The sequence below is a fragment of the Branchiostoma floridae genome, unplaced genomic scaffold, assembly GCF_000003815.2.
Source record: "Branchiostoma floridae strain S238N-H82 unplaced genomic scaffold, Bfl_VNyyK Sc7u5tJ_218, whole genome shotgun sequence".
In the NCBI taxonomy this organism is placed as follows: Eukaryota; Metazoa; Chordata; class Leptocardii; order Amphioxiformes; family Branchiostomatidae; genus Branchiostoma; species Branchiostoma floridae.
Window position 1 is genome coordinate 227,718 of NW_023365791.1, and position 13,750 is coordinate 241,467.

Genomic DNA, 13,750 nt, shown 5'->3' on the forward strand with positions numbered 1-13,750 from the left:
TCGGGTTAATTTTGGGTTGGGAAAGTTCCGTGTTGAATGTGGCTTTCGAATTCGCTTGAAGTTCTGCTTTGTAGATGAATTTCGCTACTGTGGACAATGGGACATGTATTTTGGACACACGCGTAGCGCCATAGTCAGTGAACTCTGTTTCAACTCCGCTTATTCTAAACAGGTTAAGAGGAATCATACAGATCACAGAGCTAACTTGTATATTGCTATAACATGCGTTATATATACAACCATTTCAGAAGACATTGTCAAAACGCAGTCCGTACTTTCTTCCGGTTGATGATCACGCACACACAAAATTCCAATTGGCTAACAACCTATTGTCTGGCAGTATCGTAATTTTCGAAATGGCATGATGTGAGCAATACGTAGTTATGAATTATTCAGCGATGACTGTCTTACCACAGCCATGGAAACCAAGGACAACACATGCGCGCTGTCTTGTTCTATATGACTCAAATAGGCTAATTAAGTTTGTCAGAGGGGCCCCAAGAGGGACATATCTTAAATCAAGCGGAGAACATCATTATAGTACTAACGACGGCAATGACGACATCAAATTGACAAAAAGAGAGTATGACAGTTTGGTTATTATATGAAGATTTGCAGGATCAGATTATTACGGAGCTTTCATTGGCTCGTCCATTCTTTCATTCATTCATTTATTCATTCATTCATTCATTTCCTTTTTTATTCGTGTATTACATGAGAGCATAAAAATGAGTACAATTATAATGTGATATGATTGGATAGAATAGCTGGATAAACATTGAATTTGCTACCAGTTACTTATCAATTGGGCAATGTGCTAATGATGAAATCGTCATCTTTTATGCAAAGGCTTTTGAGTATCAGAAATTGGTATGTTGAATCTAGCATTAAATTAAATGCATTTTTATCGATGCATGTTCATACAGCTAACACATCAAATGTTAATACACAGATAAGAAACCTACCGGCGCTGCGGCACTGTACGGTGGAGGCTGGTACGGAGGTGGTACCTGTTGAGGCTGGATATGGGGAAATACAGGTATCTCTATGAATCCTGGCATCTTTACGTATCTATATCTGTATAAAATTACTTGAATGTATTGTTGCAGAAATGTTAAATACATCATTCATATACATAGCGGAACAACCGGGTGAATGCATATTTCCGTTTATCGTCGTGTACATGTATGTCTATTTATTCTTTAGGAAAATACAATTACTAGTACCTTCGCTAGAAGGCTATGTTTTCCGTAGCGTTTGTGTGTATAGTTGACTAGCATAACCCTAAAATGCCTGGGTGGATTGTATTGATAATTGGTGCGTGGGTAGGTGTCCCTGAAACGAGTAGATTTTTGGCTCCCTAGCGGCTTACTATGGTACTGCATCGGTTTTATATATCGAGGGTTCTGGCTAGTGAACAAGTGGCTAGTGAAGAATATAACGTTAGTTGATTTGCAAATTTTTCAAGTGGAGTTAAACCAGAAGTATCAATCTAACGTAGAACGAAAGTGAAACCACGCATCAAGGAAGTCATTCGTGTCACAGCTGCTGGTCATTTCCATAACATAATGATAAAATGAGAAAGGAAGAAAAAACATAAATCATATACGTTAATTATGTCTAGACTGAAAGTAATCTACAGTCTATTGCATAACATAAATGACGAGCATGCGACCTTGCAATCAAATTTGGCTGTGAATCCAATTTCATATATCTAAATATCAAGTACTTATGCGGAGCGCCTAATATACAAATCCAGCCAAGATTCTATCTAATTACTAAATTAGACAATTTGACAGTTTTCACCCAAACTCCGTGTGATTTACACATGTAGACTGCATGTACAATGTAACGTTATAATGTAAAAGAAATGTAGCAAAATGTAGCAAAATCATGCTTCCGGTATGGCTCTGGTGAAATTGGCCGTGACAAATCTTATGATAACATTTTCAGTCACGACATACGGATTCTGTACGACACATACGCGACTTTTCCAAGAACGTCTCCAACTTTTTATCGTGTGACGAACGGCGCCAGTCACAATGTCTTACAATCAACGTACCGAAACCGTCTAAAGACTTAAGGCCGGAGTATCAAGTGGCCATGAACAAAAGTAGGTCAATTGAACGAGGCATTCCATTCATTTTTCTAAGCTGCATATTTTGTGTTGTATCTTGTGTATTGTTTTGTTATTAGATATAACATAAAAGATTGGTAGTCAAACTGCAAGTGATGCAATATTTAGGATCAGGATCAGACCGAATGAATGAATGAAAGATTTAACCTGCATGTCATTGGCCATAATTGAACATCGCCATATGGCATTTCCTCTCAATGAATAAACAACATTGTCGATAGCGAGAAAAAAATGGTTATTTTATACATCTAGATCTGGCTGACTTCCAAAGATATTGTTACGGTCACCTCTTCTCAAATCCCGTCCATGTAGTGATTTGTAATATTGATCTAATGTTACACAGTGAAAGGTCGAACGTGTCAAGTCGCCACATGCCATGTTTGTGTTAGCAAAACATGGGGAGTTTTTCTGGCTCACAAGCGTACCAGTGACCACCTGGCAACTGTCTCACCTTTGTACATGTTACAAATTACTGTTGCTATAAAATTTGAGCTTCTGATTTGAATGTGTATGTACAAAATCGGTGGTACAAACCAGGAAATGATGTATGAAAAAAAAAATGTTACGAACCCTATAACGATATCTCCCACTACTACAGTACGTTATCTGATGTGTTTACGGTCTTCGTTTGTCTGGATCGCCAGTCCAGTAGATATTAGACTATGTAACGTTAGACTATGTACACCATACCTGAGGAGGATAGCCGGCCTGTGGTGGGTAGGCAGGGTCTTTTGGTGGAGCGCTCGGAGCATAGGCAGGGTCAGCCATGTTTGATTCCAGCCTACCTATAATTTATGTAGTTATGCAGGATGACGGAGCGCCTGCGCTGTAAGCTTCATGGTCCGTCTGATGTAAAAAGTTTGACGTCATTTGAAGCCACAGAAAACATAAACGTTGTCACGATTTAAGAAGCTCCTTGGTAAATGTCAATACTAGCCACGAATACATACTCTCCAAGCAGAGGTTAGGCCCCGGCTGTTTTTAAATTCATTTTTAGGGGCGTTTTTATCGGGCTTTCTATTTTGTATTGTATCTTGCTATGTCAAAATCTAGGGAAGATACAATACAAAGTAGAAATCCCGATAAAAACGACTAAAAAAAGTCTTTAAAAAACGGCCGGAGCCTAAACCTCTGCTTGAAGAGTAACGAATACATAAATCGTAGATTTACCCATACATAGAAATTGTCAGAATGTACAGTTACGCAAAAGCACACTTGAGAGATCCTGTGAGATATTCGATGCAATTGTTACTTTTTAAGTTTTAACATGAAAGAGATATAAAAATCGCGGTTGATCATAGAATGCTAAGCAATAAGAAACAAAACAGAATGAATATTTCTCTTCAGTCATATCATGTAACGTTATGACTGACAATTAAAGTTTAATATGAAATCACTTCTGAATCATCAACGTTATAGTTGGGTAATAAAAAGTCTGCCCTACAAGTTGACGTTGATACGCATAAAAGCGGTCTCACTCTACGCACGTTTTTAAGTTGTGAATACGTTTTAATTGCCATTGTGGTAATTAATAATTATTATAATGCATTTATGGCATTTCGTTTACCTGTAGGATTCTGACATAATTTTTAGCATGTTCTGATGTAACGTTACTTGCTCAATTGAAATATTTGTTACCCAGTTAAAGCATTCTCTTGTACCACATTTGTATTCTCTTTCACAATGCAAGCAATGAACGCCTGTGAAAGTGAAACGTAAAGAGGTTCATCTGTCAATCAACAAGTGCTTCACCTGGCCACGCCCCTACAGCATGTGACGATCCAAAACCAAGATGGCGGCGACCAAGTACCATTTTACCCAGGAAGCTCCATCCGATACCCTATTATCCGACGTGCAGACGCTTAATAAGTTCCAGGATGAGGTGAGAAAATCTGGATTATATGTAGAATGTACTGGCGTAAGAGTAACATTCGGTGCAAACTTCATGTTGTCAGGAAATGCGCTTAAATGTAGCAGGAAGGGGGAGGGGGGGCGTCAAAATGTTTTTGTGATCATCATATGATATCCTGTTATATCAAAGAAGTTAGGAGTTTAGATGTTTGAAATACAAAACCCTATCGATATGGGCAATAAGCGAACTATCCAAGTAATGTAAGTAACTTGCAATGAATTAACATTTTAGCATCTAGTGTCTATGTAAAGATTGTGTTATTAAAAATTGTCCAATAGAAAATATTAACATATATCCCTTGTTTATGATATTCTTGAGCTGCGCAATGTTAGATAATAGAAGTGATGTATAACTTCAATCATTATGTGATGCTTCTATTTCTTTCAGCAATTTTCCCAGCTCATCTCTATCGTCTTCTCATTTCTTGTGGAACCTGGCAAGGTAAAATTCAATGATTATCACAAGCATGTTTCAGTATTTCTATTTTTCTACTTGTAACAATGAATCTATGACTTGCTGACTTGTAATAAGATGAATTCTCACTTTTCAGTCTGCCAGAATGTTGCAGCAGCTTGATGAGTTTGCAGAGCATCATGGGATCAGTGCGGGACCACTCAAGAACGTGGTGAAGAGTCTACTGTCTGTGCTGAATGGTGGGTAAAATGTTGAGTGTCCGACCACAGATGGGTGTCAGGGGCTTCGGCCCTAGCTTCACCAACTCGGCCCGTGGCTAATCAGAAAAACATCCTAACGCAAGCCCTAACCCTAATTTGAACCTTGAATCGACCAGGGTGTTGGGCTGAGTTGACTTGCCCAAGTTGGTAAAGTATGGCAGCATGCTGATCCCACCACAGCGGACTGAGCTAGGATGAAGCTTTTTTGATAGGTAGAAGTGCAAAGCAGCCTTGCCATGGGTTTGCGTTTGTCACCCCTACCCTTCTTGATAAGTGTGTACTAGTAAGTTCCTTTTGCATGCATAGTGGTACATATTCTTTGTGTTGTATGTACCACATTAGACTACTTTGTACTGATCTCACAGATAGGTATAAGCATTTCAAATTTCAAAAGTCGTTGTAACCATAAGAACCTCTTAATTTACCCCAACATGGATGAAAAAAACAACAACCAAGTATTAGTACATTATTGTACTTAGGAATTGATTAGAAGCTGTCTTCAATCGAACAAATAAATTGTCCTGGCAGAAAAGAATATTTTATTAGTGATACAAAACATGTTTCTTTTATTCTGCATTATCAGGTGCCTTGAGAAGAAATCTGACACCAGCCCTTCTGAAGGAGGACTTGACTAACCTAGGTAAGCTGCTGTATCATAGTCTGTCCGTTTGTTGATATTTAAGTGTTTGTAAAATGATAATGATCATATGAGTGCATCTTTACTCACATATCCTATTAAGAACATTACATCAAATAATTCTATATTTAATGTATACATGCTAGGTGTGACAGAAGAAAGGGCATCATACCTAGAAAGTCAGGTAAGACATCTTCCAACTTCAACTTTGAACAAAATGGAAGGATAAACATATAAGGATATACTGGTATGAAAGACAGCAGGTGTTGTCTGAAACGCGTGACCAAATTTTATCCAGTTAAGTACTAGTACCTGTTTAATGTCTAATGCTTCTTTACATAATTGTAAATTTGTATCTTCAATCTGCCGTGGCATAATAATGGTACTCATAACAAATCAAAGGTATTTTTTAAAAACTACTTGACTTAAACATTTCCATGGCTAACGTTATACATTTTATTACTAGAGGGTATTTTATGTTAATCTTCTTTCTGCTGCATAACAGAGGAAACAATGCAAACTCCCTTGGTAGAGGAAGGTTTATTAAGGTAGTCATGCTTTTTGTTTCTCTGACCAGTGGAAGTCCAACCTGGCTGCCCTGTCCAGAATGGCCATGGGTCAGACCCTGTTGGTCAACCAGCTGGTGGACATGGAGTGGAAGTTTGGAGGTAAGTTGACGTTTATGATAAAAATCTAGTTGCCAATTATGAAAAGGTTTTAATGAAAGTTCATCTGTGACAGTAATTTATGCTATAAAGATTTTATACACTTTACCAACTTCACTTAGCAATTAGCTTTTAATCAGCTTTCATTTCAAGTTGAGAAGAATTTATTGATTGAAAGCTTGTAAGTAAGAAATTTACTTTTTGTATGGAAATAGCATATAAAAGCTTTATGATCTTCATCAGCCCAAGTCATTGTTATACTAATGAAAAACCCTATGAATACCATTTTTTTCATCAATCTATATTTGTTCAACATTGTTTGAAAGTTTAGCATTTATTTTGTTATAATTGGATAGTGTGTGTTCTTGCATTGTTGTCCATTTTTGTATTGTTTACTTTCTTTAGTGACAGCAGCTAGCAGTGAGGTGCAAAAAGTGGGCAACACATTCCTACAGGTGAGTAAACTTTCTGAGATTTCTGAAATATTTCAGGTAGCATCCACTACCTTTCCTCAGTGACACTACGTATCTTATTACCTGTATGTCTAACCTTCATTGACGTTTCACAATACATTGTTTACTGACATATTTAGTCAATTATATGACTCAAACTTAGCATCAATCTTTAGGCACACAAGTGTTTTGATATATGCTACATTCTTTCTCAAAATGTCATATAATTTGCAGTTGAAACTAGTGGTGAACAAGGGAGACAGGACAGAAAATGTCTACATGGGTAATTCCACTTTCTTTACATGAATATTTTTTCTGATAAAAGTTTTGATACTGTAAACAATCCAGGAAAATCTTCTCCAGCTTTTCATTTCATATATGCAAAGTAATATATTTTCTCATATTATGGTATTATTTATTTCTGTTTTTTGTCTTTTTCAGAGTTGACTCTCCCACAATTTTACAGCTTTCTACATGAAATGGAAAAGGCCAAGTCAAGCTTGGAGTACTTCACCTAAATTTCTCCAGGGGGCATTTTTGTAACGTCATTCTCATATTTTAATTGCCGTATGAAAACCAGATACCTTGAATTTCATTTTATAATTGATGTAAGGAAATACAACAGTAACAGTCTTGACTACAAAACTTGTAAATTTGTGTTGTAAGATGATAATTGAGGGTTAATGACCTGCCCCGAGGTCTATTTATAGCGCCTGGTCCTTTGCTATAACCACTGAATAAAACCAACAAGTGAGCAAAACACAGGCATTACGACACCCTATACATCATGGCACCATATGGCACCATATAACGTTACATCATATGATAATGTTGTTCTGCTAATATATATTTTGTCCAATTTGATATGACTTAAACATGTATCATATGTCTTTCTTACTATATTGCTTTAAATTGGTCACTATGTGATGTGTAGAGTAAGGTATTGTTATAATTGAATTATAGTTACCTTGCCATATGTATATGTATACTGTATTGTATACACCCCCTTATGATTATGGATCTTGAGATGTTTTTGATACTTGTAATATCTTATAAAAAATAAAATAGCTGATTTCCCTGAAAGTGTTGCTGAAGTCACAGATCTTTTAATTCCATTCTTCTATGATAGAAGCAGCATATTCCAAATGTAGATTTACTGTGTTGTAGATACAATAATTCTATAATTTACCATAAAAAGCATAGATATGCCTCCCCACAGAATGGATTTGCAATTGTCAAAAGAGTCTCTGACAATGTTTAAGTCCTAAGAAAACATAACAGAAAAGGTTAAAGCTATATAAAATCATGTCACCAGATTTTCTAAATGTTATATCGCATGTGCAAGTCAAAATATCTGCTGTTTAATATGTAACAGCTGTATAACTGTTATATTATAGGCTTATACCTCATACCTGTTTCGTCTTAAAGTGTTACTGGTGCACTGATTAGACTAGCTAAATGATAATGAAAATGATAAAAATCTAAAACATTACTCATAGCAGCAAAATCAAACATTTCATCAAACGTCACATGTAACGTTAGACATGAAATGAGGACATGAATTGCACATGACAGCCCAACTAGTACAAAGGTCAAACAAGTGACGTAATGTGTATTCTGATTGGATAATGTCTGTGTATAATCAAAGGTTCAAAGTTCGTCCAGTCGATCACACGATCCGGCGTGTAAACAGCTGTAGTGTTTTCGTTCAAGCCACAGACAGACATATTTTGCCCTGGACATAGTTTTTTTCAAGACGTCTAGCAAATGAAAATCATTTCGTTGTTGAAGAAGGCCGTTTGGGGTTTTAAGTACGTGTTTCAAGGAGGTGCCAATCATCACACTGGTCAGGTACAGGTGAGTTCGCATTCGACATTTTGTAGACCTTTATAAAACAAGACCAATTCTAGTTTACAGGTAGGGGTGTCGTTTTGTTTTGATCAATGCGATTTCCGTGTCAAATCACACTTCTGCTCTTAGCCATGACCTCCCAGTAAACGTAGAAAGATAGCTTAGTGGATGTACATGCATTTTATGTTAGAAAACGTTAACGTCACCCAAGGGAGTCAACAACATTGCGGAAATAACAGACGGGGTGGATTCCTTGAACTGACAGTTTTCTACCACGTTTTTCTCCGAATTCTCATATCCTATGACATGACTCTCTACTTAAAACAATGTACGTAAGTGGTGTACAATTTAATCTAACCTTGACTGATTATAGATACAGCAAGAACTGACCGCCCGGTCGGCCTCAGATAACGTTATCTCTGTCGGTGTTGTGAACTTTCCGCTGACCGGTAGGGCACTGGCCCTTTGTTAAAGTTTGTGCGTCAGGCGCAGGGTTAAGTTACATGTGCTTTTATCTCTGCATATAATATGTATTCTTCGTGACACCCTTGTTACACTTGTCTATTCTCGCCCAATGGCAATTGAGAAGAGCACTGCAATGAGTGGGGCTCTTGAATTGTTAAAACATACTATGTAAGTATCTACAACAATATTGCTCACGTTTGAAACAACGTGCACGTCAAAACAACCTGTAGAACTTAAGGTGATTCGTTCTGCCGGCCATCGCTACCCTCGGGGTACATGAGATATAAATCATTACTAATTTACTATCCTGTATGTCTTCTGTAACCTCGGTAAAGCATTGCAGAGTCGTCGACTTTTGCAGATTCGTCGGTAAAATTACTAAAGATTACAGCCACAAACTGGTTTCGGCCCTGACCCTTACCTCCCTCATGACCTCAATGAAAAGCGGCCTGTATATACGTAGGCCGATGTGAGCTTCTCGTGAATAAATAAAGATTCAAACAATATTAATCAAACGAGCAAGTCTTAAATGCAGTAGCGGACCAAGGACAGATCACAGTATTATCAAAAAGAAAACAGTGACTGTATATCCACCGATAGACTACCACCATTGGAGAATTCATCATATCCATATAGAAGTAAAATTAAAGAGGACTCGTCCTTGAGTCAATTCAGAAAGACATTTATCGTCAGTTCAGAGAATGAATGAATGAATGAATTTTATTGCTCAACAATCGCACAGGGTACAATGTATGGCAATTAATAACAACTAATAGCTATACAGACAGTAGTACTAAGAGCAGGCCATGGCCGTATATAGCAGATGTCCTTAAATCACCTAGATCGTATCTTTTAATGCCCTTCATAAATTACGTAGGCATATAGACAAAGGCCTTGTCAAAATACCAGTGCACCGGTGGCATTTCCAAATTGACTACAAACCGCAAATTAAGCGTTCGGGCCGATTTTAACATGCCGTCCAACAACAAGCTGTTAGGGGCTCAATGTCATCAATTATTTTCCATGTCTATTCTTGTACAAATATTATGAGAATCCATTCGAATGTTTCGTTAATCCTAGCCGCAAACCAACAAACGCCAGGGATAACATTTTAATTTCCTTGACGGAGTTTATAAAAGTACTATTGACAATGTCGAATGATAAGAGCACTTGATGCATGCAAACGTGCCCAAATATTCCGCCTATGTTATTAATAATAAACATTTTGGCCTTGAAACTTGTTTGTGTTTTCAGCTCAGTTCCACGTTCTTAATCTAACACATTCACATAAGCCGGTTCGAGATTACGCAGAAGTATGATCATCTGAAGGACCTGCACATAGTGAGTACTTAAATAGCGAATCCCTTGTTGGTCGTTGTTGACAACAGTTATAGTCAACGTTATTAACCTGACTAAAATCGCGCTCCTAGCGGCCGGCCGTACAGTTGCCGCGGGGAGGTCTCTGTACATTATCCCTAGCCAGCGAGAGATTGTGTAAACACAGACTATAAACGTTATGGCCCTTTCTTGGTCTTGACGATGTCCTATTTAGATCTCCGCTTCATTGCAAAGCCTGCGAAGTCTGCGCGGCACAGGGTAATAACGTATAAAGGGTGTGAGCTATATTTTCAGCACTCGATTCAGGATATTAAGTTCAGGGTATAGCATACAAATACACCTATCAGTAAGGAGCCGAAAATAGCCTAGTTATCAATAAATAATCCTGTCCAGTCGCAATTTAAACAGCTTGTTGCGGTGCAATTAATCGAGCAAATGGTTCATGATATTCTGCACGCTGACGCTGCCTTTGTTTCTCTCTGACCTGCAAACATGTGCTGCCCTTTAATTTGATTTGAAATTGCAACTTTGTTTTTTTGGTATTTTCTTTTGTTTGCTTACTTATAACGTACTGCGTTTGTTATTTTCTAACAATCCGATTCTGTTTTCCAGTTACAGAAAGCATTAAACTGTTTGCTTTTATGACACTGTATCCCTGTGTCTTTATCCTCTTTAATCCCTTGGGCAATTACATGTAGCTTGCGCAGTGTGAGCTGACCAGTGGTGCAGAAAAAGGTGTACTATGAAAAAAGTGTTCTACTATGAAAAACGTTTAGCCATATTTTATGCAAATGAGTTCATAGTACCACACTTTTTTCATAGTACACCACTTTTCTGCACTTTGGGGATATAAACACAGTAATTGAAGGGCTTTGATTGGCTGAGGGATAGTGGCCCATAGACAACTTTTTCCGTTAAAAGAATCTTATATTTTGCACGACCGTCAGTAACGTTATGCATGGCTATTCCAAGAATGCCATTGTTTTGCGATTCCAAGAATTTCCTATTGTTTTGCGATCGTACGATGATCGTAGGACGAATCAGTGATCGGGTCCTAATTCCATCGGCTTATGCCTTATCAGTACATACTAAAGAAGAAACTAGGCCATCCAATAATACACGTGGTATATGCACAGTCTACGCGTTAACAGTGAGAAAAGAGAGTTAAAGCCGAAGGGGCGATTTAGGGGTAAGTGCAACTCAGTTTACAGGCGCAGAGTTGTCTTGAATGTTTTTCAAGTTCCCTGCATGTTTACGTTTCTAAAACCATACTGATGTCGCACCCTCCCTTCAACATTCCGTTCATGGTTTGCCCCAAGGGCAATTGATGTTATGTTGGAAGTTCAAAGGGCAATGTACATAAGCAGCGGGCAGCAGTGCAGCAAACGTATGTAAACGTTACATAGCCGTGTACGTTACATGATATACTTCATGTACGTTGCTGTTATTAACTCTTTGGGCAACCAAGCGTTCCGGACAACAAGCTTAAGCATGTAGGTAAATTCAAATATATTTTTGACGAACGACGATTCGGTTCGTTGACATTGTCGGCTTGGTTTGTACTGGATGGTACGTATTTTGGGCCATGGTTGTTTACGCCGCCATCTTAAATTAGATACGGCAATGTCTGGGCTGGATTCCGAGCCATAACGTATATATACTGGTATGCATATACCCCGAGACATTTGTCAGAATCCAGAGCAGATTTAGGACTATTTTCTTGTACGATTCAATCAACAAATGATGAGAATACTGTTCTTGTTTTTCCGACATATAGCCTCGAGCGAAATGGTCCAAATATAGCAGACTGCAGTATAGACCAAACATGTAACATAACACAGATATATGGACGGAGCAAGGGTACCTACATGTAATGTCACAAAAGGACACAAAAAGCAACAGTATTGTTTTCATGCGTTTGTTTACGCCCTCTTTGTGACGACATTACGCGGAGTTCAGGAGAAGTGCATACATTCTTTTTCCATGGAAACGCTGTCTGAAGGACAGTGTACCCAAATCATTGTTACGTCATAAGTTAACAGTTACCCGCCATATAGATGGAACTTGGAAACCAGCGGTTTCATACAACATCCGTTGTCTTTTGTTTGTGACTGGACGAACATTTGCAGTTTTGGTTTAAAACCTAGTAAATCCATATTTTCGTCCCGTCAGTATCGAAAACAGCTGTCCGTTGACCGTCTCCAAATTTATTCCCAATTTTCCTGAAGAACTGTTACCTGGCGTATCTTATTACGTCATAGTTTGTTTACCACATAATGCCGGGACAGTTTGTGTTAGCCGATGTTGATGTTGATGTTCTTTCGAACAGGTGTTTGTACTTTCAGGTTCGAACACCTGTGTCCTAGAGCGTTACGTCATTCTACACACTGGCGATACACCAACAGAAGTGACGTCACTGCAGCATCGTTCTGTACTCAATATAAACTTTGATTGACTGTCCCGGCATACTTTGCGGTAATCAAACTATCACTTAAAAAACTGTGACGAATGCGGAGTTTTGGTTCAAAACTCTGTAAATCCAGATTTTTGTCCAGGCAATTGAATACATCGGATACTGTCTGAAACGTTTGACCGTTTCCAAATTGGATCAATTTTCCTGAATTGCTGATACCTTGCGTATCGTATTACGTCATAGTTTGTTTACCACATAATGCGGGGACAGTTTGCGGTTAGCCGATGTTGTTGTTCTTTCGAACAGGTGTCAGGTGGGAACACCTGCGTCGCAGAGCGTTACGTCATTCTTGATACTGACGACACACCGACAGAAGTGACGTCACTGCAGCATCGCCCTGTACAATATAAACATTGATTGACTGTCCCGGCATACTTTGCGGTAAACAAACTATGACGTCACAAACTTTTTTTTGTTCAGACAACGGTTGTAAAAGGATAGAGATGTAAGTACATGTTCAAGTTTTTGCCGTCCATCATTTAGGACCACTCTTTAAATTTCGACCGCAATTCTTTGAACTTTTCAGCATTTGTCGTCTGTACCAGATGTGTCAGTGTCACTTAGCCGACTTACTGTGTATTGAACGGCGTTATGCAGAGTGGTTCAGATGAAGTGCATTCTTTTTTCATGGAAACGCAGTCTGTCAGTGGGTCTATGGAACCAAAGCATTATTGCGTCATAATAGTTACTCAGCAAATAAATAAAACTTAGATACGGGCGGCTTGACTGGACGAAAACTTGGAGTTCTGGTTTAAAACTTTGTAAATCCAGATTTCCGTCCAGACAATTACGAAATACATTGAATGCTGTCTGAAACGTTTTACCGTTTGGCCGTTTCCAAATTGTATTCAATTTTCCTAACTGTTACCTTGAGTATCTTATTACGTCATAGTTTGTTTACCACATAATGGCGGGACAGTTTTTGGTCTATGTTGATGTTCTTTCGAACAGGTGTTTGTGCCTGCCAGGTTGGAACACCTGCATCGCAGAGCGTCACGTCATTCTTAACACTGACGACACACCGGCAGAAGTGACGTCACTGCAGCAATCTCCTGTACGATATAAACATTGACTGGCTGTCCCGGCATACTTTGCGGTGAACAAACTATGACGTCACAAACTTTTTGTTCAGACAAGGGTTGTAAA

General features: G+C 38.4%; 2 protein-coding genes across 2 annotated transcripts in view; one reads left to right on the forward strand and one right to left on the reverse strand.

The window, feature by feature from the left end:
• The window catches only part of LOC118408617 (extensin-like), a 5,627-nt gene extending 2,640 nt beyond the window's left edge, over window positions 1-2,987 (reverse strand). The window contains exons 1-2 of the mRNA XM_035809434.1: window positions 2,828-2,987; window positions 966-1,019 (exon numbers count right to left, since the gene is read on the reverse strand). Coding sequence (XP_035665327.1) covers window positions 966-1,019; window positions 2,828-2,905 — 132 coding nt within the window. The 5' untranslated portion in view covers window positions 2,906-2,987. The remainder of the gene's footprint in view (window positions 1-965; window positions 1,020-2,827) is intronic.
• An 888-nt stretch (window positions 2,988-3,875) lies between these two features.
• LOC118408612 (COMM domain-containing protein 7-like) lies at window positions 3,876-7,549 on the forward strand. Its single transcript, XM_035809430.1, has 9 exons — window positions 3,876-4,019; window positions 4,437-4,490; window positions 4,600-4,702; window positions 5,307-5,363; window positions 5,507-5,544; window positions 5,938-6,028; window positions 6,431-6,480; window positions 6,712-6,760; window positions 6,919-7,549. Exons 1-9 carry the CDS (start codon window positions 3,930-3,932, stop codon window positions 6,993-6,995), a joined length of 609 nt encoding a protein of 202 aa, XP_035665323.1. The 5' UTR covers window positions 3,876-3,929; the 3' UTR covers window positions 6,996-7,549.
• The last annotated feature ends 6,201 nt before the right edge of the window (window positions 7,550-13,750 follow it).